The 24,303-nt window shown below is 39.8% G+C and overlaps 1 protein-coding gene across 5 annotated transcripts; it reads left to right on the top strand.

Annotated features, from left to right (window-relative positions):
• Window positions 1-943: 943 nt before the first annotated feature.
• On the top strand, window positions 944-24,064 carry Rpp25 (ribonuclease P protein subunit Rpp25). Of its 5 annotated transcripts, none has more exons than XM_071657777.1 (5): window positions 944-1,095; window positions 5,910-6,045; window positions 10,255-10,383; window positions 14,243-14,359; window positions 23,275-24,064. In XM_071657777.1, exons 2-5 carry the CDS (start codon window positions 6,014-6,016, stop codon window positions 23,552-23,554), a joined length of 558 nt encoding a protein of 185 aa, XP_071513878.1. In that variant the 5' UTR covers window positions 944-1,095; window positions 5,910-6,013; the 3' UTR covers window positions 23,555-24,064. The 5 variants fall into 5 exon arrangements, with proteins under 5 accessions (XP_071513878.1, XP_071513874.1, XP_071513875.1 ...); XM_071657773.1 differs by lacking the exon at window positions 944-1,095 and adding an exon at window positions 1,566-1,723; XM_071657774.1 differs by lacking the exon at window positions 944-1,095 and adding an exon at window positions 1,642-2,126.
• Window positions 24,065-24,303: the final 239 nt, after the last annotated feature.

Here is a 24,303-nt window from a genome sequence, read left to right as displayed (position 1 = left end):
TTTTCTATACATATGGATAACTGTTCTATTTTTCTATTGTGTTTGTTTTAAATGTACATTATATTTATCAAAAAAACATAAACTTAATAGAAATTTTATAAGTTAATTATGATTATTATATTATCTTTATTCAAGTAATCAAATATTTAAAAAAAATATTTACTGATAGGTATTATAAATATTTTTCCTTTTTCAAATAAAATTATATATCTGGGAAAATAAGAAGTATTTTATGGTAACTTTCTTTAACAACTGGCCCCAAAAGGCTAAGCCAATCAGATTAATTTTGGCTGCCCGTAGGGCAAGTTGGTTCAATAACTGTTATGCCTGCAAGTAAATAATGTTTTTCATCAAAATTAAATATATGATTCGTAGAGAGATGACATGGATGACCATGCACACTTTGACACACTCAGTTCTCTCCAACTACCATACAGGCACCTGACAGATCTGGCAGTAGCTACTGCCCTATCCCCGCCAGTGTCACCTCCTGACACCAAAGATGCCTCGTCCCCGAGCTGTAGTTTGGCATGACAACCGCATCAAGTGCATCTGACATCGTACAAACCACTATAAGAACAGCCCCACTCGTACCATTGTGAACAATGATAACAAAGTGTTTGTGTAAATGTTTGCCTAACAACAATCCCGATGTGTTAGTGTGTCTGTGTGTGTGTGTGTGGAGATTCGCCCAGATTATGCCTTGACAGGTGCTCTTGTCACTGACAATCCTTTCTCGGTTGTCACGAGCCCGGGAAACTGGAGGAGTTCCCACAAGGTTCCCCATGACACTGGGGATGGGGACATTCCTAACTGATCAACAGTGTTGACGGCTACATTGAAGACACCCTCCCATTACACTAGTATGGCGACATTCCTTACTAGCGGCCAGTGATGGAGACAACCAATCGAGCATGCCCCCATGACACTAGTGATGGGGACATCCCTGACTGACAGGTCGTGTTGGAGACAACCTGTCGAGAATTATCTCATGACACCAGAGACAGGGACGGCCCTAAGTAGCTGCCAGTGTTGATAACCTCCCTGGCATCTCCCCATGACACCAGTGATGAAGACATCCCAAACTAATCACAGGTATCGGGGACAACCTATTGGACACCTTCCCGTTGGATTTTACTACTATAGCTTTCGAGACCTATTGGGCACCTCCTTATAGGTCTTGTGAGGGGAATATACAATTGAGCACCTACCCATTGTACCAGTGAAGGAAACAACCTGTTGGACATCACCCTATGTCACCAGAGATGGGGACAACCTGTTGGGCACTTCCCCATTGTCATCAATGGTGGGGTGTACCTGTCAAGTACTTCCCAGTAACACCAGTAATAAGGACAACATTTCAAGAACTTCCCCATGTTACCAATAAAATATTTGGTTATTCAAACTTTCATGAAGTATACGATTCAAAATTAGACTCATGCTTCGTATTTCCTATCTTACAGTAAGTGAAAGATGAATTATATATCATATACACATGTACTGGTGTCTTACCTTAACAAGCTTAAACCATGAATGCTAAATAGAATTAGGAAGTAGTGGTAGGTGACTTGGGTGCGCAGACGTGGTCGTGCAGGTGTGACCAGCTAGCCCACCATGACCGTCTGCCTCACTAGTCAACACAGTGGCAGGCACTGTGGCAGTGGGGCTCCAAGTGTCCACCAGTCAGAGGCTGAGCCAAGCATTACGCCTCACCACTCTTACAGTTATTGGATACAGTTTTATTTTTGATTTAAGTGAATCACTGTAGTCCCTAATCTAACCTCACACGTCTTTCTGTACTAAAGATAGTATCATCACATCAGATGTTGGCACAATGTTGTGGGTGCAGATGAGTGCTGATGGCTTGATATGCCGTCACTCCAGAGTGTATTAATCCCCGACATGGACTTCCTCACAACTAAAGCTATCGAGCAAAAAAATAAGTCCAAGTTAGCCCTTCCCCTCTTGAGGTGAACCACATATATAGCAGCCGGAGCCAGACGATCTTCATGTTAAGTTTATGATTGTCGATTTGATCAGCGAAATATTGATATAACCATATAATGGCTTTCCTAAAAGGATATATATTGGTTCTCGTCTTATGATATTGATTTGCTGTACAAATAGTAAGTTTCTACTTGAAATAATCAAAGTTAAGAGGGAGAGGGGTTGAAGTGCCTCTGTCACCCCAAAGGGCAGTTGCTTCTCAGGACACTGTAAAGGGGACAGTCTAGGCCAATTTACCCATGATTTCACTTTCAACCTTAAGTTAGATGCTTATATACCTGGATGGCTCTCTTTACACGCTCATGTGTGTGGAGATTGTTCAGCAGCACTTCTGCCCCTTATTGTTAAGAGTTTGGTTGACTGGAATGTGACTATGTGGTAAAAGTCTGCTTTAGCTGCACATCTCTATTGGTTTTGGATATTATGTGGTTCTTTTCTGAATTGAAAGTGTAGTTATCTGAGAACTGCATTATTTGGAATATTGTATTTTAATGCCACGAACCCTATACCCAGACTGTACGTACATCTGCAGTGCCTGGTAAAGGGGACCTCGTGTAAAGCAGTAATTTGTGCACTCATGCCTGTATTTGCATTCCAGTTGATTATGGTGGTGCTATAAGATGTCCTAGGTTTCCGTATACAACAGTTACAGGCATGGTTTAGGGAGGATGCTGTGTGTAATTAAGTCTAAATAACATCTTATCTGTGAGGAAAATAGTGAGCCTTGATAATCTGTTTGATGTTAAAAATCTAATTGTTAATGTTGAAAAGAACAAAGTGTTTCAAAATGCTATATAAATGAGGTGGTGACATTTGAGACCTCTTGACACCAGGCTGTGTAGTGCTTACAGCTGTATCAACAGTATACTCCCACCATAAGTTCTTATTACTCATTGGGAAATTTAAGATCTTTTTCTTGTTTTTCCATAGTTTTCTTTGGTTTATATCATGCAGTGTTCTTTCATTTCTTGAGAGTGATTGTTTTCCCCTTTTAATGAAAAATGCCCATTTTTCAGAAGCATCAGGAAATTTATGATCCTGGTTAAGAGTTGGATAAGGTGATAAGTAGATATGATTGATCAGGGGAAGTATGAGTTTAATTAATGTAAGATTAGTTAAAGTACTGGAAAGTCATTAGCACCTATGAAAACCTCACCAAGTAGCAAGTTAGTAGATATATACCAATATTAAATTGGTTTCCTGCTGGAATCACAAAGTTGCTTTGTCTGTCTCCTGTTTGTTTACATTTGGAGGCATTTATTTTGTGCTCAGTCATGGGTATGATATTTATTACAACTATTACTATGAATATTTTGATAAATCTCAACTGCTAGTTAGGTTCTATATTCTTTTTTTTTTTACAATTGTATTATCTACTTTTACTGTGATTGATTTCACATTTCCTTTAATCTTTGCAGCAATTATGTATAATAATAATTATTTTTTTTTTTTTTTTTTTCATACTATTCGCCATTTCCCGCGTTTGCGAGGTAGCGTTAAGAACAGAGGACTGGGCCTTAGAGGGAAAATCCTCACCTGGCCCCCTTCTCTGTTCCTTCTTTTGGAAAATCAAAAAAAAACGAGAGGGGAGGATTTCCAGCCACCCGCTCCCTCCCCTTTTAGTCGCCTTCTACGACACGCAGGGAATACGTGGGAAGTATTCTTTCTCCCCAATCCCCAGGGATAAAATAATAATAAAATAATAATTATAATTATAATTATAATAATAATTGGGAGGTGAGTTTGAATGGAGAAAAACTGGAGGAAGTGAAGTGTTTTAGATATCTGGGAGTGGATCTGGCAGCGGATGGAACCATGGAAGCGGAAGTGGATCATAGGGTGGGGGAGGGGGCGAAAATTCTGGGAGCCTTGAAGAATGTGTGGAAGTCGAGAACATTATCTCGGAAAGCAAAAATGAGTATGTTTGAAGGAATAGTGGTTCCAACAATGTTGTATGGTTGCGAGGCGTGGGCTATGGATAGAGTTGTGCGCAGGAGGATGGATGTGCTGGAAATGAGATGTTTGAGGACAATGTGTGGTGTGAGGTGGTTTGATCGAGTAAGTAACGTAAGGGTAAGAGAGATGTGTGGAAATAAAAAGAGCGTGGTTGAGAGAGCAGAAGAGGGTGTTTTGAAATGGTTTGGGCACATGGAGAGAATGAGTGAGGAAAGATTGACCAAGAGGATATATGTGTCGGAGGTGGAGGGAACGAGGAGAAGAGGGAGACCAAATTGGAGGTGGAAAGATGGAGTGAGAAAGATTTTGTGTGATCGGGGCCTGAACATGCAGGAGGGTGAAAGGAGGGCAAGGAATAGAGTGAATTGGAGCGATGTGGTATACCGGGGTTGACGTGCTGTCAGTGGATTGAATCAAGGCATGTGAAGCATCTGGGGTAAACCATGGAAAGCTGTGTAGGTATGTATATTTGCGTGTGTGGACGTATGTATATACATGTGTATGGGGGTGGGTTGGGCCATTTCTTTCGTCTGTTTCCTTGCGCTACCTCGCAAACGCGGGAGACAGCGGAAAAAAAAAAAAAATTATATATTCATTTATCTGTTTATTATACTTAGTCGCTGTCTCCCACATTAGCGAGATAGCGCAAGGAAACAGACAAAAGAATGGCCCAACCCACCCACATACACATGTAAATACATAAATGCCCACACACGCACCTATACATACCTATATATTTCAACGTATACATACATATACAAACACATACGTATACATATATACACGTACAAATTCATTCTTGCTACCTTCATCCATTCCCATCGCCACCCCACTGCACATGAAATGCAGCCCCCTTCCCCGTGTGCACACACGAGGTAGCACTAGGAAAAGATAACAAAGGCCACATTTGTTCACACTCAGTCTCTAGCTGTCATGTGCAATGCACCAAAACCACAGGTCCCTTTCTACATCCAGGTCCCACAAAACTTTCCATGGTTTACCCCAGATGCTTCACATGCCCTGGTTCAATCCATTGACAGCACCTTGACCCCGGTATACCACATCATTCCAGTTCACTCTATTCCTTGTACACCTTTCACCCTCCTGTATGTTCATGCTCAAAATCTTTTTCATCCTTCCACCTCCAATTTTGTCTCCCACTTCTTGTTCCACCCACCTTTGACATATATCCTTTGTCAATCTTTTCTCACTCAATCTCTCCATGTGACCAAACCATTTCAATACACCCTCTTCTGCTCTCTCAACCACAGTCTTTTATTGCCACACATGCTGGGGGAGGTGGCTGCCATTTTATGTGTGTCGGTGGCGACTGGAATGGATGAAGGTAGCAAGTATGAATATGTACTTGTGTATATATGTATATGTCTGTGTATGTACATGTATGTATACATTGAAATGTATAGGTATGTATATGTGTGTGTGTGGGCATTTATGTATATACATGTGTATGTGGGTGGGTTGGGCCATTCTTTCATCTGTTTCCTTGCGCCACCTTGCTAATGTAGGAGACAAAGACAAAGTATAATAAAAAAGTATAATACCAGAATTTATTCCTCATGTTCAACAAATGCCCTATGAGTATGCCAGAGAAGATTGCTTAAAGAGAAAGAAAAGGGTGAACTGGAAATTGATAAATGATAAAAGAAACTAATATCTCTCCATAATCTTTAGAATTTTGCATAACTGTATTTTTGGCACCAAAGTGGCTCTATGATATGAGGTGGGCTTGGTAAGGTGAGAAAACTGAATTGAAATCTGACTAAATTTACCAAGATTATGATTGTTAATTACATTGCTTAATCTGATTTAACCTGTATGAAAGTATACATCTTTTACTTTTAAGAATATACCACTGGTATTTAAAACCCATAAATGTCTTATTTTCTTGATATTTACACATCAGTTTTGGCTTATTTTTGTGACAGTGGAGAACTATAGCAAGGGTGAGAATGTGGATATCGAGTTGAAGGTTTTTGTCCCAGGGTGCATTAGAGATGCAAGCAGGATAGTGGTCAGCCCTAGCGCCAAGATGCGGGACATCATAACCGTTGCCCTTGATAGGTAAGAACTGTACTGATGAAGTTGGATATTGGTGTGTGGTTTGCCTGAAGTCTTGGATCAGTAGCCCTCTGCATTATTTGCTTCATTGTGTAATGAAATTTTTTTTCATGAGCTTGAAAGTTGTTTATTGTTGTGGAATGATTCCATATTTTGGAAATGTCATAAACAAAAGGGAATTTTTTTAAAGCAACAAAAATCACCTGCTTAGCTTAACAGTGCTGTTTTTTCTATTTTCTTAGTAATCATTTTATTTTCCTTTATAAGTGGGCATGAAATATATATGGGTAACCTGTGAAAGAGTAAAAAACCACATACGGTTGCTGGATTGGTAAATGAAAGTGGGAAGCTTGTATTAGAATAGGAGAGGAACATTGAATAGTCATGATATTTTCACAATCCAAAAGTGTTATTTTAATAAAAATTTCATTAAACAAAAACCTTGGATATTAGATAATCAAAAACAAACAGATATGTTGTAGAAAAACAGCATATTTGAAACATTGTAACAAAACTGAGGATTAATGAACCACCTTGCCTTCCTTCAGCCTCCTTTATGTTGTGCTGCTTGATGAACTTATGAAGTCTGTCCAGGAGAATGAGGCAGGATATTACTTGTTGCATGATTGTCATCATCAATGTAACTGTCTCTATTCTAAACGATACATAATGGATCTTAATGTTTACTATATCACTTTAGTAGCAGGATCTTTTTTTCATAGTTGTTCAGTGTTTCAGTTAAGCAAGGTAGTGCCAGAAACAAACAATACTTTACAATAGTATGATAGATTTGAGTGTGGGATTTCTGTGGAGTACAAATAGTTTCCAGTTCGATGTGAGATCAGAGAAGCCTAGACAGAGAATCTTGAAACAATTGCATGATTTCTTCATTCCATTGAGGCACTGAAAAATCAAACTCCTAACTTATAACAGAAATTACCTGTTTTAAGATTTTGTTTTTATCTAGCATAGCTTGAAAAGGAATGCTATACATATATCTGAGGTGAAATATCCATTACTGTTTAAGTTCTTGTGAGAGATCAAGCTAAATTTTTTTTTGTTTCATTGACATTTTGTGACATGAAATTAAGGTAATGTGCTTTTAGCAGGTCATAGGGACCCTGTTTAAAATAGTCACTTTATGTATTGCTTTAGTATGAAGTTCATACACCAGTAATGAATAGGTTAGAATTAGAAGGTGAGAACAGAGTTAACAGTATGAATCTCCTTATGCCCACTGTCATTGTGTGTGTCATATGAAAGTTATTTTTATTGATATTTATTTGTTTTTTCTGAAAACCCATACAAAGCTTCACCTTAGCCTCCACAAGATAATGATCAGACATCCCTCCAGTTGCACCTCTCAGCACATTAACATCCAAAAGTCTCTCTTTCGCGCGCCTGTCAATTAACACGTAATCCAATAACGTTTTCAGAAAAGGAGAGTGAATGTTGGGGTGAAGAGGGTGGTGAGAGTAAGTGAGCTTGGGAAGGAGACTTGTGTGAGGAAGTACCAGGAGAGACTGAGTACAGAATGGAAAAAGGTGAGAACAATGGAAGTAAGGGGAGTGGGGGAGGAATGGGATGTATTTAGGGAATCAGTGATGGATTGCGCAAAAGATGCTTGTGGCATGAGAAGAGTGGGAGGTGGGTTGATTAGAAAGGGTAGTGAGTGGTGGGATGAAGAAATAAGATTATTAGTGAAAGAGAAGAGAGAGGCATTTGGACGATTTTTGCAGGGAAAAAATGCAATTGAGTGGTAGATGTATAAAAGAAAGAGACAGGAGGTCAAGAGAAAGGTGCAAGAGGTGAAAAAGAGGGCAAATGAGAGTTGGGGTGAGAGAGTATCATTAAATTTTAGGGAGAATAAAAAGATGTTCTGGAAGGGGGTAAATAAAGTGCGTAAGACAAGGGAGCAAATGGGAACTTCAGTGAAGGGCGCAAATGGGGAGGTGATAACAAGTAGTGGTGATGTGAGAAGGAGATGGAGTGAGTATTTTGAAGGTTTGTTGAATGTGTTTGATGATAGAGTGGCAGATATAGGGTGTTTTGGTCGAGGTGGTGTGCAAAGTGAGAGGGTTAGGGAAAATGATTTGGTAAACAGAGAAGAGGTAGTAAAAGCTTTGCGGAAGATGAAAGCTGGCAAGGCAGAAGGTTTGGATGGTATTGGAGTGGAATTTATTAAAAAAGGGGGTGACTGTATTATTGACTGGTTGGTAAGGTTATTTAATGTATGTATGACTCTTGGTGAGGTGCCTGAGGATTGGCGGAATGCTTGCATAGTGCCATTGTACAAAGGCAAAGGGGATAAGAGTGAGTGCTCAAATTACAGAGGTATAAGTTTGTTGAGTATTCCTGGTAAATTATATGGGAGGGTATTGATTGAGAGGGTGAAAGCATGTACAGAGCATCAGATTGGGGAAGAGCAGTGTGGTTTCAGAAGTGGTAGAGGATGTGTGGATCAGGTGTTTCCTTTGAAGAATGTATGTGAGAAATACTTAGAAAAGCAAATGGATTTGTATGTAGCATTTATGGATCTGGAGAAGGCATATGATAAGAGTTGATAGAGATGCTCTGTGGAAGGTATTAAGAATATATGGTGTGGGAGGCAAGTTGTTAGAATCAGTGAAAAGTTTTTATCGAGGATGTAAGGCATGTGTACGTGTAGGAAGAGAGGAAAGTGATTGGTTCTTAGTGAATGTAGGTTTGCGGCAGGGGTGTGTGATGTCTCCATGGTTGTTTAATTTGTTTATGGATGGGGTTGTTAGGGAGGTGAATGCAAGAGTTTTGGAAAGAGGGGCAAGTATGAAGTCTGTTGGGGATGAGAGAGCTTGGGAAGTGAGTCAGTTGTTGTTCGCTGATGATACAGCGCTGGTGGCTGATTCATGTGAGAAACTGCAGAAGCTGGTGACTGAGTTTGGTAAAGTGTGTGAAAGAAGAAAGTTAAGAGTAAATGTGAATAAGAGCAAGGTTATTAGGTACATTAGGGTTGAGGGTCAAGTCAATTGGGAGGTAAGTTTGATTGGAGAAAAACTGGAGGAAGTAAAGTGTTTTAGATATCTGGGAGTGGATCTGGCAGCGGATGGAACCATGGAAGTGGAAATGGATCATAGGGTGGTGGAGGGGGCGAAAAGTCTGGGAGCCTTGAAGAATGTGTGGAAGTCGAGAACATTATCTCGGAAAGCAAAAATGGGTATGTTTGAAGGAATAGTGGTTCCAACAATGTTGTATGGTTGCGAGGCGTGGGCTATGGATAGAGTTGTGCGCAGGAGGATGGATGTGCTGGAAATGAGATGTTTGAGGACAATGTGTGGTGTGAGGTGGTTTGATTGAGTAAGTAACGTAAGGGTAAGAGAGGTGTGTGGAAATAAAAAGAGCGTGGTTGAGAGAGCAGAAGAGGGTGTTTTGAAATGGTTTGGGCACATGGAGAGAATGAGTGAGGAAAGATTGACCAAGAGGATATATGTGTCGGAGGTGGAGGGAACGAGGAGAAGTGGGAGACCAAATTGGAGGTGGAAAGATGGAGTGAAAAAGATTTTGTGTGATTGGGGCCTGAACATGCAGGAGGGTGAAAGAGGGCAAGGAATAGAGTGAATTGGATCGATGTGGTATACCGGGGTTGACGTGCTGTCAGTGGATTGAATCAGGGCATGTGAAGCGTCTGGGGTAAACCATGGAAAGCTGTGTAGGTATGTATTTTTGTGTGTGTGGACGTATGTATATACATGTGTATGGGGGTGGGTTGGGCCATTTCTTTCGTCTGTTTCCTTGCGCTACCTCGCAAACGTGGGAGACAGCGACACATCAAAAAAAAAGAAAAAAAAATTTGTTTTTTCTTGTCAGTATATGTATCCATTCAGACATCTACCTTCTCCATGAAACTATTTCTTTCACATATAACATAGCTTAGTTCTGTAAAAATTTCTACTTTCTTTCTTTTCTTTTAAACTATTTGCCATTTCCTGCGTTTGCAAGATAGCATTAAGAACAGAGGACTGGGCCTTTTTTGGAATATCCTCTCCTGGCCCCCTCTGTTCCTTCTTTTGGAAAATTAAAAAAAAATGAGAGGGGAGGATTTCCAGCCCCCCGCTCCACAAATTTCTACTATGAATGATTATTTCTTTTGGATTTCATTTGGTAGTAGAATGCTTTCTTTAGTGATGAAGATTTTCATGAAAGAGGATGGCATCATAGTGATTTGCTGGGTTTCAGGTTAAAGACAGAGGAGCAACTACTATGGATAGGCTCAGGACCTGCAGCAGTGAAGGCTGTGTCATGTGTTGAGGTTGTCAAGAGACGCATCAAGACCCTACACCAGATAACTCAGCTTGCTTACAAGATGTGAGTAATGTTACCTTAACTATTGTGGTGTTATTCCTATGAATATTTTGCTAATTTGTGAGGGGTCATAAAATCTAGGCAACTCAGTAAAAGTGTGTGTGTGTAAAGATTCGCCTGGACTAAGCATAACTGTGGTTTCTGTTAAAGACAGCACTTTTTAAGTGTGCATTTGCTAGTATAGGTTGGTTGTGTCTTCTTAGAATGCCAATACTGGCAAATCACAGCCTGTCAAGCAGTTTGTTTGGAGGGCACATTGCAGTAAAATGATCAAGAGGGAAGCATAAGAAATGTGGAATAGATGGATTTATGAAGGTAGAGCAATGATTCTAGGTAGAGATACTCGAGATAAAAAATTTTTTTATTATTATTATACTTTGTCACTGTCTCCCGCATTAGTGAGGTAGCGCAAGGAAACAGACAAAAGAATGGCCCAACCCACCCACATACACATGTATATACATACACGTTCACACACGCACATATACATACCTATACATCTCAACAGTGACAAAGCAAAATAGATATAAATAAATGATGTAAGGCATGTGTACGTGTAGGAAGAGAGGAAAGTGATTGGTTCTCAGTGAATGTAGGTTTGCGGCAGGGGTGTGTGATGTCTCCATGGTTGTTTAATTTGTTTATGGATGGGGTTGTTAGGGAGGTAAATGCAAGAGTTTTGGAAAGAGGGGCAAGTATGAAGTCTGTTGGGGATGAGAGAGCTTGGGAAGTGAGTCAGTTGTTGTTCGCTGATGATACAGCACTGGTGGCTGATTCATGTGAGAAACTGCAGAAGCTGGTGACTGAGTTTGGTAAAGTGTGTGAAAGAAGAAAGTTAAGAGTAAATGTGAATAAGAGCAAGGTTATTAGGTACAGTAGGGTTGAGGGTCAAGTCAATTGGGAGGTGAGTTTGAATGGAGAAAAACTGGAGGAAGTGAAGTGTTTTAGATATCTGGGAGTGGATCTGGCAGTGGATGGAACCATGGAAGCGGAAGTGGATCATAGGGTGGGGGAGGGGGCGAAAATTCTGGGAGCCTTGAAGAATGTGTGGAAGTCGAGAACATTATCTCGGAAAGCAAAAATGGGTATGTTTGAAGGAATAGTGGTTCCAACAATGTTGTATGGTTGCGAGGCGTGGGCTATGGATAGAGTTGTGCGCAGGAGGATGGATGTGCTGGAAATGAGATGTTTGAGGACAATGTGTGGTGTGAGGTGGTTTGATCGAGTAAGTAACGTAAGGGTAAGAGAGATGTGTGGAAATAAAAAGAGCGTGGTTGAGAGAGCAGAAGAGGGTGTTTTGAAATGGTTTGGGCACATGGAGAGAATGAGTGAGGAAAGATTGACCAAGAGGATATATGTGTCGGAGGTGGAGGGAACGAGGAGAAGAGGGAGACCAAATTGGAGGTGGAAAGATGGAGTGAAAAAGATTTTGTGTGATCGGGGCCTGAACATGCAGGAGGGTGAAAGGAGGGCAAGGAATAGAGTTAATTGGAGCGATGTGGTATACCGGGGTTGACGTGCTGTCAGTGGATTGAATCGGGGCATGTGAAGCGTCTGGGGTAAACCATGGAAAGCTGTGTAGGTATGTATATTTGCGTGTGTGGACGTATGTATATACATGTGTATGGGGGTGGGTTGGGCCATTTCTTTCGTCTGTTTCCTTGCGCTACCTCGCAAACGCGGGAGACCGACAAAGCAAAAAAAAAAAAAAAAAAAAAAAAAAAAAGAAATATATATCACCCGAATCAGCCACCAGCACTGTATCATCAATGAACAACAACTTCCCAAGCTCTCTCATCCACAACAGACTGCATACTTGCCCCTCTCTCCAAAACTCTTGCATTCACCTCCCTAACAACCCCATCCATAAACAAATTAAACAACCATGGAGACAACACCCACCCCTGCCACAAACCAACAATCACTGAGAACCAATCACTTTCCTCTCTTCCTATACATACACATGCCTTACATCCTCGATAAAAACTTTTCACTGCTTCTAACAACTTGCCTCCCACAACATATATTCTTAATACCTTCCACAGAGCATCTCTATCAACTCTGTCATATGCCTTCTCCAGATCCATAAATGCTACATACAAATCCACATGCTTTTCTAAGTATTTCTCACATACATTCTTCAAAGCAAACTCCTGATATACACATCCTCTACCACTTCTGAAACCACACTGCTCTTCCCCAGTCTGATGCTCTGTATATGCTTTCACCCTCTCAATCAATACCCTCCCATATAATTTCCCAGGAATACTCAACAAACTTTTACATCTGTAATTTGAGCACTCTCAAAATTTTATCCCCTTTGCCTTTTTACAATGGCACTATGCAAGCATTCTGCCAATCCTCAGGCACTTCACCATGAGTCATACATGCATTAAATAATCTTACCAACCAGTCAACAATACAGTCACCCCCTTTTTTAATAAATTCCACTGTAATACCATCCAAACCCACTGCCTTGTCGGCTTTCATCCTCTGCAAAGCTTTTACTACCTCTTCTCTGTTTACCAAATCATTCTCCCTAACCCTGTCGCTTTGCACACCATGTCGACCAAAACACCCTATATCTGCCACTCTATCATCTAACACATTTCAACAAACCTTCAAAATACTCACTCCATCCTCTCACATCACCACTACTTGTTATCACCTGCCCATTAGCCCCCTTAACTGATGTTCCCATTTGTTCCCTTGTCTTACACACTTTATTTACCTCCTTCCAAAACATCTTTTTACTCTCCCTAAAATTTAATGATACTCTCTCACCCCAACTCTCATTTGCCCTCTTTTTCACCTCTTGCACCTTTCTCTGGACCTCTTGCCTCTTTCTTTTATATATCTCCTGGTCATTTGCATTATTTCCCTGCAAAAATCATCCAAATGCCTCTCTCTTCTCTTTCACTAATAATCTTACTTCTTCATCCCACCACTCACTACCCTTTCTAATCAACCCACCTCCCACGCTTCTCATGCCACAAGCATCTTTTGCACAAGCCATCACTGCTTCCCTAAATACATCACATTCCTCCTCCACTCCCCTTACGTCCTTTGCTCTCACCTTTTTCCATTCTGTACTCAGTCTCTCATGGTACTTCCTCACACAAGTCTCCTTCCCAAGCTCACTTACTCTCATTACTCTCTTCACCCCAACATTCTGTCTTCTTTCCTGAAAACCTCTACAAATCTTCACTTTCGACGTGCTGTCAGTGGATTGAACCAGGGCATGTGAAGCGTCTGGGGTAAACCATGGAAAGTTTTGTGGGGCCTGGATGTGGAAAGGGCGCCACGGTTTTGGTGCATTATACATGACAGCTAGAGACTGAGTGTGAATGAATGTGGCCTTTGTTCTCTTTTCCTAGCACTACCTTGCACACATGTTTGGGGAGGGGGTTGTAATTTATGTGTGGTGGGGTGGCGATGGGAATGAATAAGAGCTGACAGTATGAATTATGTACTTGTGTATATATGTAGATGTCTGTGTGTGTATATATATGTATACGTTGAGATGTATAGATATGTATATGTGCGTGTGTGGACGTGTTATAGATCTGTATATATGTGTGTGTGGACGTGTATATATATATACATGTATATATGGGTGGGTTGGGCCATTCTTTCATCTGTTTCCTTGCGCTACCTCGCTAACATGGGAGACAGCGACAAAGTATAACAAATAAATATAGATAAATATATATATATGAATGGCAGGTCTTGGCAATATGCAGAATATAGGCAGTCATACTAGTGGACATAGTGACCACTAGCTTTATCCTAGTTCACTTTACTATAAGAAAGAGAATTTATTGCAGAATTGTAGTTTGTTGTGGTATGTTCTTTATTACAGGGTTGAGGAATATTGGGATCCGAAGCAAGAAGGTTTAGATCGTTTAAAGGTCACACGAGAAGTACCAACAGTTGTCATTTTACTCTCAAAGCAACCTCTTGACCCATCAGTCCCAGGGTATGTCTAATGCCATATTAATTTTTTTATGTTTGATGTCTTCGATGCTATTTTACTTGATCAAAACGGTGTGGAAACCCTTTTATGATAATTTGTAATGGATATAAACTTATGGGCAAATGTTTTTCCTCAAATGAAGCTAAGTACCTTTTCTTCAACAGCATTGTTAACTTATGGAACAAATTACTAATTAGAGTAGTTGAAAGCAGTACTGTTGATATGTTTAAGTGTAGAATTTATAAATATTTTGCTTCAAATCCACGACTAACATTAGTTGCACCTCCTTAGGTATATGATAAGTCTACAGGTCTTCCTCTTTGAAAAATCAATATCTTTCTACTCCTACCACAAATCAATGACATTTTGATCTCTTTCACTCTTACAAACAGTCTCATTAGGACCCAGTGGTCTGTTGTTTGAATTCAGTTGTATACTTGTATTCACAAGGTCATGCATACACATAAACCCTGCAGAAAATAAAATGTTTGTTGGTTAATGGATAAGTTATTAGGAGAAACACTTATGAGATGTTTCATTTGATGAGGGAAAATGAAGAAGAATGATGGTAGAAACGTGCAGAACTAGGTAACTTGGAGAGTGATTTTATCATGGTTATGTAAGAAGTAGGGGGAGGCATCCCTGATGAACTCGTGCTTATGTAAGAAATTAAGTAACCATTGCATTTATGTAATCTTGGAATTCTGGAGAATTTTGGTAACAGATGATAGGTAAATACCTTAAATTTTTTTTCTTTCACTCTTGCTTGCCTTTTCTGCATTAGTGAGGTAGACCCAGGAACAGACAAAGAAAGGCCACATTCACTTGCATCCATTCTCTGGCTGTCATGTACAATACACAGAAACTACAGCCCCCTATTTAAATCCAGGAACCACAGACTTTTCCCCCTATTGTTCTCCATTCAGATTCACACTGCAACTAACCAGTCCTTCAATCTTGCTGAACTTAATAACCTTGCTTTTACTCACTTTAACCATCAACTTTGTGCTTTCTCACATACTTTCAAAATCTTTCACCAACTTCTTCAGTATCTCACTCAAATCTGCCACCAGTCTGGTATCATCAACAAACTACAACTAACTCACATTCCAAACCCATTAATCCCCTACAGGCTGCATACTTGCCCTTCTCTCCAAGACTCTTGCATTTACCTCTCTTACCACCCCATCCATAAACAAATTAGACACCCTTGGTGACATCTCACACCCTTGGCATAGACCGACCTTCACATAGAACCACTCACTTTCCTCTCTTCCTACTCATACATATGCCTTACACTTGTTACAAAAACTTCTTGCTGCTTCTAGCAGCTTTTTTCCACACCACATGATTATAAGACCTTCCGTAAAGCATCTATGTCAACCCTATCATATGCTCTTTCTAGATCCAAAAATGCCACATATAAATCCGTTTCTTTAAATATTTCTCACACACATCCTTTGAAACAAATGCCTGATCCACACATTCTCCACCACCTCTGAGACCACACTGTTCCTCCCCATCTCTCATGCTTTGTATGTGCCTTCACTCTCAGTCACCACTCTCCCATACAATGTACCAGGTACACTCAGACTTATACTTCTGTAGTTTGTACTCTTACCTTTATTCTCTTTGTCTGTGTACAGTAGCACTACACATGAATTTTGCCATTCCTCAGGCAGCTGACCATGATCCATATGTACATTGAAAATGCTGACTAACAAATCAACAACTAAGTCCTCCCCTTTTAAGAAATTCAACTGCAGTACCATCTGCACCAGCTGCCTTGCTACATAATGTCATAAGTAAGGCTTCCACCATCTCTTCTCTATTTACTAAACTGCTCCATGACTCTCTCACTTCACATACCACCCCAAACCTAAATACCTTACATCTGCAACCTTATCAAATTCAATAGTCTTTCAAAATACTAACTTAAGCTCCTCCTCACTTCATCACCACCTTTTACCACTTGCCCTTTTGCCCCATTTCCCAAGTGTTCCCACTTGTTCTCTTGCTTTTCACACATTATTAACCTCCTTCCAAAAGTCTTGTTCTCCTTAAAGTTTACTGACACTTGCTCTCCCTAACTCTCATTTGGCATACTTTTCAACCTCTGCTCCTTCCCCTTAACCTCCTGCCACTTCCTCTTATACGTCTTCTAAGCATTTTCATCCTTTTCCTGTTAGTACTGCCCAAATACCTCTTTTCCCTTTCACTAAAACTTGACATCTTTTTCCCACCACTCAGTACCCTTTCTAATCTGCCCACCTCCTACCTTTTGCATGCCATATACATCTCTCACACATCCCTAGATACCTCCCATTCCTCACCCTCTCCCTTGGCTTCATTTGCTTTCATCTGCCATTCTACCCTAATCTTTTTTGGTAGTTCTTCACACAGATGTCTTATCCAGGCTCACTAATTCTCATCGCTCTCTTCTCACCAATGTTTCCTCTTCTCTGAAAACCTTTACGATTCTTCACCATTGCCTTCACAAGTTAGTGTGTGTGTGTGTGTGTGTGTAGTATGTGTGTGTGAATAACCTCACGATTTCATAGAACAGAAGTGACTAAAGTAATCTTTCTTATATTCTTATATCCCACCAGCTATCCTTATCAGCACATTCACATTCAAATGTCTATCTTTTATATGCTTATCAATCAATATGTAATCCATTAACTCCTGCTAACCATCTTCCCAACTTACAAATACTTGTGTATGTCTTTATTATACCAGGTATTCCCTATCACCAGTCCTTTTTTCATTACACAACTCCTCACACTGTTCATCATTTACATTCTCTTTACTGAATACCCCATGCCCCCTGATTACACCCTCTGCTTCCATGTTTCTCATCTTAGCATTTAAATCACCCATCACTGATACCCAGTCTTTTGCATCAAAACTGCTGACATACTCATTCAGCTGCATCTAAAACAATTACCTTTTTCTGATCTTTCTTTTCATGATCAGGTCTATAAACACTAATTATCACCCATCTCCTGCCATACACTTTCATTTTTACCCACATCAATGTAGAGCTCACTTCCTTAAACTTTTTAATGCACTCGCACAACTCCTGCTTCAACAGCAGGGCTGATCCCTCTTTAGCTCTTGTCCTTTCACCAACCCCTGACTCAACTCCTAAGACATTTCCAAACGGTTCATCCCCTTTACCCTAGCCTTGAGCTTTGTTAAACTAAGAGTCAGAACATCTAGGTTTCATATTTCAAATATACTAACTTTCTTTCCTTTCTTCTCCTGTTGGTTACATTCACACATTAAAAGATTTATTTCCAGAATAATCCAGTATCCTTCTTATGCTGACCATCCATTTGATTTAATTTTATATGCAGTGTAAAAGGCACAACACAGGTATTTTTTCATATAGACATGTTGTTCTCCATCAGCACTGCTCCAGTTTATGAAATAAGTGTATAAAGGAAGAGTAGAGTTTTCAGTGTGAAGAAAGAAACAAATTCTTCAGTATCATCCCTTTACTTGCCAGCCAACCTCCCTCACACTGAACATTAGTGTGAAACATATAATATTGCTAAATATATTCATGTTGTTTGCTGATGATACAGCACTGGTGGCTGATTCGGGTGAGAAACTACAGAAGCTGGTGACTGAGTTTGGTAGTGTGTGAAAGAACCAAGCTGAGAGTAAATGTGAATAAGAGCAAGGTTATTAGGTTCAGTAGGGTTGAGGGAAAAGTCACTTGGGAGGTAAGTTTGAGTGGAGAAAAACTGTAGGAAGTGAAGGGTTCTAGATATCTGGGAGTGGATTTGGCAGTGGATGGAATCATGGAAGCATAAGTGAGTCACAGGGTGGGGGAGGGGGTGAAGGTTCTGGGAGCGTTGGAGAATGTGTGGAAGGCGAGAATGTTATCTCGAAGAGCAAAAATGGGTATGTTTGAAGGAATAGTGGTTCCAACAATGTTATATGGTTGCAAGGCATAGGTTATAGATAGGGTTGAGTAGAGGATGGTGGATGTGCTGGAAATGAAATGTTTGATGACAATATGTGATGTGAGGTGATTAAGTGATGAAAGGGTAAGAGAGATGTGTGGTAATAAAAAGAGTGTGGTTGAGAGAGCAGAAGAGGGTTTATTGAAATGGTTTGGTCACATGGAGAGAATGATTGAAGAAAGATTGACAAAGAGGATATATGTGTCAGAGGTGGAGGGAACGAGGAGAAGTGGGAGACCAAATTGGAGGTGGAAAGATGGAGTTAAAAAGATTTTGAGCGATCGAGACTTGAACATACAGGAGGGTGAAAGGCGTGCAAGGAATAGAGTGAATTGGAACAATGTGGTATAACAGGGTTGACATGCTGTCAATGGATTAAACCAGGGCATGCGAAGCATCTGGGGTAAACCATGGAAAGTTTTGTTGGGCCTGGATGTGGAGAAGGAGCTGTGGTTTCAGTGCATTACACATGACAGGTAGAGACTGAGTGTGAATGAATATGGCCTTTTGTCTTTTCCTAGCGCTACCTTGTGGGGGGATGCTATTTCATGTGTGTTGGGGTGGCGACGGGAATGGATAAGGGCACCAAGTATGAATATGTACATTTGTATGTATGTATATGTATGGATATGTTGAAATGTATAGGTATGTATATGTGTGTGTGTGTGGGCATGTATGTATATACATGTGTATGTGGGTGGGTTGGGCCATTCTTTCATGTGTTTCCTTGTGCTACCTCGCTAATGTGGGAGACAGCGACAAAGTATAATAAAAAAAATATATACCACATATACCACATTGATCCACATCACTCTATTCCTTGCCCTCCTTTCACCCTTCTGCATGTTCAGGCCCCGATCACACAAAATCTTTTTCACTCCATCTTTCCACCTCCAATTTGGTCTCCCACTTCTCCTCGTTCCCTCCACCTCCGACACATATATCCTCTTGGTCAATCGTTCCTCACTCATTCTCTCCATGTGCCCAAACCATTTCAAAACACCCTCTTCTGCTCTCTCAACCACGCTCTTTTTATTTCCACACATCTCTCTTACCCTTACATTACTTACTCAATCAAACCACCTCACACCACACATTGTCCTCAAACATCTCATTTCCAGCACATCCACCCTCCTGCACACAACTCTATCCATAGCCCACGCCTCGCAACCATACAACATTGTTGGAACCACTATTCCTTCAAACATACCCATTTTTGCTTTCCGAGATAATGTTCTCGACTTCCACACATTCTTCAAGGCTCCTAGGATTTTCGCCCCCTCCCCCACCCTATGATTCACTTCTGCTTCCATGGTTCCATCCGCTGCCAGATCCACTCCCAGATATCTAAAACACTTTACTTCCTCCAGTTTTTCTCCATTCAAACTTACCTCCCAATTGACTTGACCCTCAACCCTAATGTACCTAATAACCTTGCTCTTATTCACATTTACTCTTAACTTTCTTCTTTCACACACTTTACCAAACTCAGTCACCAGCTTCTGCAGTTTCTCACATGAATCAGCCACCAGCACTGTATCATCCGCGAACAACAACTGACTCACTTCCCAAGCTCTCTCATCCCCAACAGACTTCATACTTGCCCCTCTTTCCAAAACTCTTGCATTCACCTCTCTAACAACCCCATCCATAAACAAATTAAACAACCATGGAGACATCACACACCCCTGCCGCAAACCTACATTCACTAAGAACCAATCACTTTCCTCTCTTCCTACACGTACACATGCCTTACATCCTCGATAAAAACTTTTCACTGCTTCTAACAACTTGCCTCCCACACCATATATTCTTAATACCTTCCACAGAGCATCTCTATCAACTCTATCATATGCCTTCTCCAGATCCATAAATGCTACATACAAATCCATTTGCTTTTCTAAGTATTTCTCACATACATTCTTCAAAGCAAACACCTGATCCACACATCCTCTACCACTTCTGAAACCACACTGCTCTTCCCCAATCTGATGCTCTGTACATGCCTTCACCCTCTCAATCAATAACCTCCCATATATATATATATATATATATATATATATATATATATATATATATATATATATATATATGAAAGGAGGGCAAGGAATAGAGTGAATTGGAGCGATGTGGTATACTGGGGTTGACGTGCTGTCAGTGGATTGAATCAAGGCATGTGAAGCGTTTGGGGTAAACCATGGAAAGCTGTGTAGGTATGTATATTTGCGTGTGTGGACGTATGTATATACATGTGTATGGGGGGGGTTGGGCCATTTCTTTCGTCTGTTTCCTTGCGCTACCTCGCAAACGCGGGAGACAGCGACAAAGTATAATAGAAATATATATATATATATATATATATATATATATATATATATATTTTTTTTTTTTTTTTTATACTTTGTCGCTGTCTCCCGCGTTTGCGAGGTAGCGCAAGGAAACAGACGAAAGAAATGGCCCAACCCCCCCCCCCCCCCATACACATGTACATACACACGTCCACACACGCAAATATACATACCTACACAGCTTTCCATGGTTTACCCCAGACGCTTCACATGCCTTGATTCAATCCACTGACAGCACGTCAACCCCTGTATACCACATCGCTCCAATTCACTCTATTCCTTGCCCTACTTTCACCCTCCTGCATGTTCAGGCCCCGATCACACAAAATCTTTTTCACTCCATCTTTCCACCTCCAATTTGGTCTCCCTCTTCTCCTCGTTCCCTCCACCTCCGACACATATATCCTCTTGGTCAATCTTTCCTCACTCATTCTCTCCATGTGCCCAAACCATTTCAAAACACCCTCTTCTGCTCTCTCAACCACGCTCTTTTTATTTCCACACATCTCTCTTACCCTTACGTTACTTACTCGATCAAACCACCTCACACCACACATTGTCCTCAAACATCTCATTTCCAGCACATCCATCCTCCTGCGCACAACTCTATCCATAGCCCACGCCTCGCAACCATACAACATTGTATATATATATATATATATATATATATATATATATATATATATATATATATATATATATATATTTTTTTTTTTTTTTTTTTTTTTTTTTCTTGTTATTTACCCCTGAGTGCCTGTGTATCACATCTGAGTATGTGAAAACAATCTCAACAGAAAGAAATGCCATTTCCATGTCTTCCTCCCTGAATAGTGGCTGTCATATAAATCGTTCACACCCTTTCCAGGTGCTTACTTGGCACTAGACTAGTCCAACACTGAAGTAAAGATGTTAATTTTGTGTATTGTCTGGTTTTGTTGAAAGCAAATCTAATTATTTCATAAAGGATACAATTTTTTTTTTTCATCTTTCCCATTTTCCATGGTGGAATTTCTGGACCACACAGCCATTGAAAAGTTAACTTATTTTATCTTTTTTTTGTTAACTTTTTTGTGCCATAGTATATCATGTACTACACCCATGCCTAAGAATGATACAAAGGAGATACTTTTGAGAAATGTCTGCACCACCTTAAAAGGAAACATGGAAATTCTAGAAAGATTAGATAACAGTAGTGATGAAAAACATCATCCAGTTTGATATGGGAAGTAAAGGCAGGTTGTCAGAGGAACCATAAGGTTCTCAGCTTTACTGTTGATCCAGGCATGTCAAGGTAAGGATAGTGCCTTAATGAAAAAGCTATCAAAAAGCCCAAGTTTGAAACCATTGCTGAGGTGGTGCAGAAGTGATACTTCCAACAATGCTGCAATGTAGGTGGTACAGGTATTCCATGGAACACTGTCCTAATGGTGTTGCCTGCTTAGCATGACTGATACAAGAGGGCCAAACAAGTGCAAAACTCTCTCCCCATATGTACAATATGTACAATAGGATTATTTTATCCATTATCATTATTGTCTGTCCATTAGTTCAACTGTTTGTCTATCACTTGGAGTCACACTTTAATGTAAAACTTTATTCTTTCGTCTTTTTCCTTGCGCTACCTCGCAAACGTGGGAGACAGCGACAAAGTATGATAAAATAAATATAAAAATTTATCCTAACCAAAACTTGAAGACTAAATCAGATACTCATGAATTACACTCTTTTTTCTCAGCATTTAAAGAAGTCAGTGACATGAATTTAGTTTGGGTTTTGCTCAAATAAGGGTCTATAAAAAGGCTTAAGCTGAAAGTTAACCTAGGTGGTTTCATAACTTGAAGAAAATTCCACCTTATGCTTAGGAACTTAATCCACATTTTTTTTGATATTTCTCAAACAATATTTCCAACCATTCTTAATTTACACAATAACTGTGGTGCAATGCAGTGACACAAGTGTTACATGTAACATACTTGTAGTTGTCTATAGCCAATGGTTTACTACATTATCTGTACATTGTTCATTAATGGTAGCTTGTAATTTTCTTTAGCTTTATGGATAGTATACCATTGTTTCTGTTGGCTTGCCTTATACTGTACTATATAGCCCAAAATGAAGCTTTTAGTTAGACAAGGGTACAAATACCCTTAACTTGTCCAGTAAAGGTTCAAAATAAGTTTAAGGCAAAACCAATTTCTGCTTGCCATCAGGTGCCTTATAAGTGATATTGCTCCATACACTGACATCTAAGATCCTGTAATAAGAATATTGTTGAACTCTTTGAACAGTATAAGAAAATGCACTTGTCATTCCTTGTGTAGGAACTTTTTGCTTCTATTTATGGACCTTATCATTGAAAATTATTGATTTTATGAGATGAAGTACTGAATATATCATTCAGCTGCAAAGACATTCCTTGTACATGTATCTTTTCATGCTTTGCGAAAAAGACAGACTTAACAGTTTATGATCATAATTTTTTGTGACAGAACCAAAATCATTGCATGACAGTTTTTGGTGATTATGTGTAGTAAATGTATTATTCTTCTTATATACGAAGTCTTTTTATGATACTTGAAGAAAAATTGCTTTTCAGCTATCAGCCACCTGGTTCTCTGGGAGATGATTTTTGCAAGCAACAAACGCAACAGCGGCGACATCGCAAGGATCCCAGAGGCAGGTATGAAGACAAGGATGGTACCTCTAGATACTACAAAGACCAAAATACAAATGGATTTAGGGGAGAAAATGGAGATTTAGTAGGAGAGGCACTCAGCTTAGCACAGAGGACAAGGGGTAGGGGAGGACACAGAACAGCAGCATATTCCCAAAAGCAGTTTAGTAGTGGCGTTGGTGGCAGTAGTAAAGGAAAATGAGGAAGGGGTTCTGGAGAAATTCCTAAGGGGAAAATTAGAACAAATATTCAAGAAAATGACAGTTGAAATATAAGTTCAGTTGTAGAGTAGAGTATTGAAGGAACAATGAAAATTTCAAATTCATGGCACTCAAGAATGCTATGTTTATAATCAGAGGGTTGTTTGATATATATCAGTTGAGAAAGAAGAGAAATTCATCAGATTTGTTATTAGGGGGGAAGGCTGGTTTAATTATTGAAGTGGAGTTTGTAAGATGGCAGTGAATACTTAATGTATTGGGTAATTAAGAATGGAACTCTTAAACGTGGTTGCTGATACATGTAATGGTCACTTTAATGTATTTCAGCAGCCTAATTGAAAAAAGGCTGTAACATCTGTATTGCACCTAACTTTATTTTATTATTAAATTATCATTAATTCTGATATTTAACATGAAATATGTATCTCTGATATACTTAGATATGTAGCAAGATAGTCTAAAATATTTTGATAAAGAAAGGAACAATTATGTATTTTTTTTATTTACACTTCTAAATTAGAAGGGTGAGCTCTGTAATCAGTCCATCTTTTTTTGCTGCCCTCATCTCTTTAAGTACCTTAGAAATGAACATTTCATCCTGTACATGGGAGTATGAGAAGAGTGTGTATGAGAGCGCTGAAGAGGGTGCACAGAAAAGGATTGTACGTACAGAGAGGATGAGTGAGGAATGGCTGAATGAGAGGGTATACATGCTGGAAGTGAAGAGAAC

This window comes from Panulirus ornatus, chromosome 65, assembly GCF_036320965.1.
Source record: "Panulirus ornatus isolate Po-2019 chromosome 65, ASM3632096v1, whole genome shotgun sequence".
Taxonomy (NCBI): domain Eukaryota; kingdom Metazoa; phylum Arthropoda; class Malacostraca; order Decapoda; family Palinuridae; genus Panulirus; species Panulirus ornatus.
The sequence above is the reverse complement of the archived record's forward strand: the minus strand, read 5'-3'. Positions and strand labels throughout refer to the sequence as shown.

What these genes read in the sequence shown, in the direction of transcription:
- Rpp25 (XM_071657773.1), top strand. Translation starts at nt 1,615, where the DNA reads ATGACCGTCTGCCTCACTAGTCAACACAGTGGCAGGCACTGTGGCAGT. An exon ending in TACGCCTCACCACTCTTACA is followed by an intron (nt 1,724 to 5,909) that starts GTTATTGGATAC and finishes TTTTTGTGACAG; the next exon opens with TGGAGAACTATAGCAAGGGT. An exon ending in ACTCAGCTTGCTTACAAGAT is followed by an intron (nt 10,384 to 14,242) that starts GTGAGTAATGTT and finishes TCTTTATTACAG; the next exon opens with GGTTGAGGAATATTGGGATC.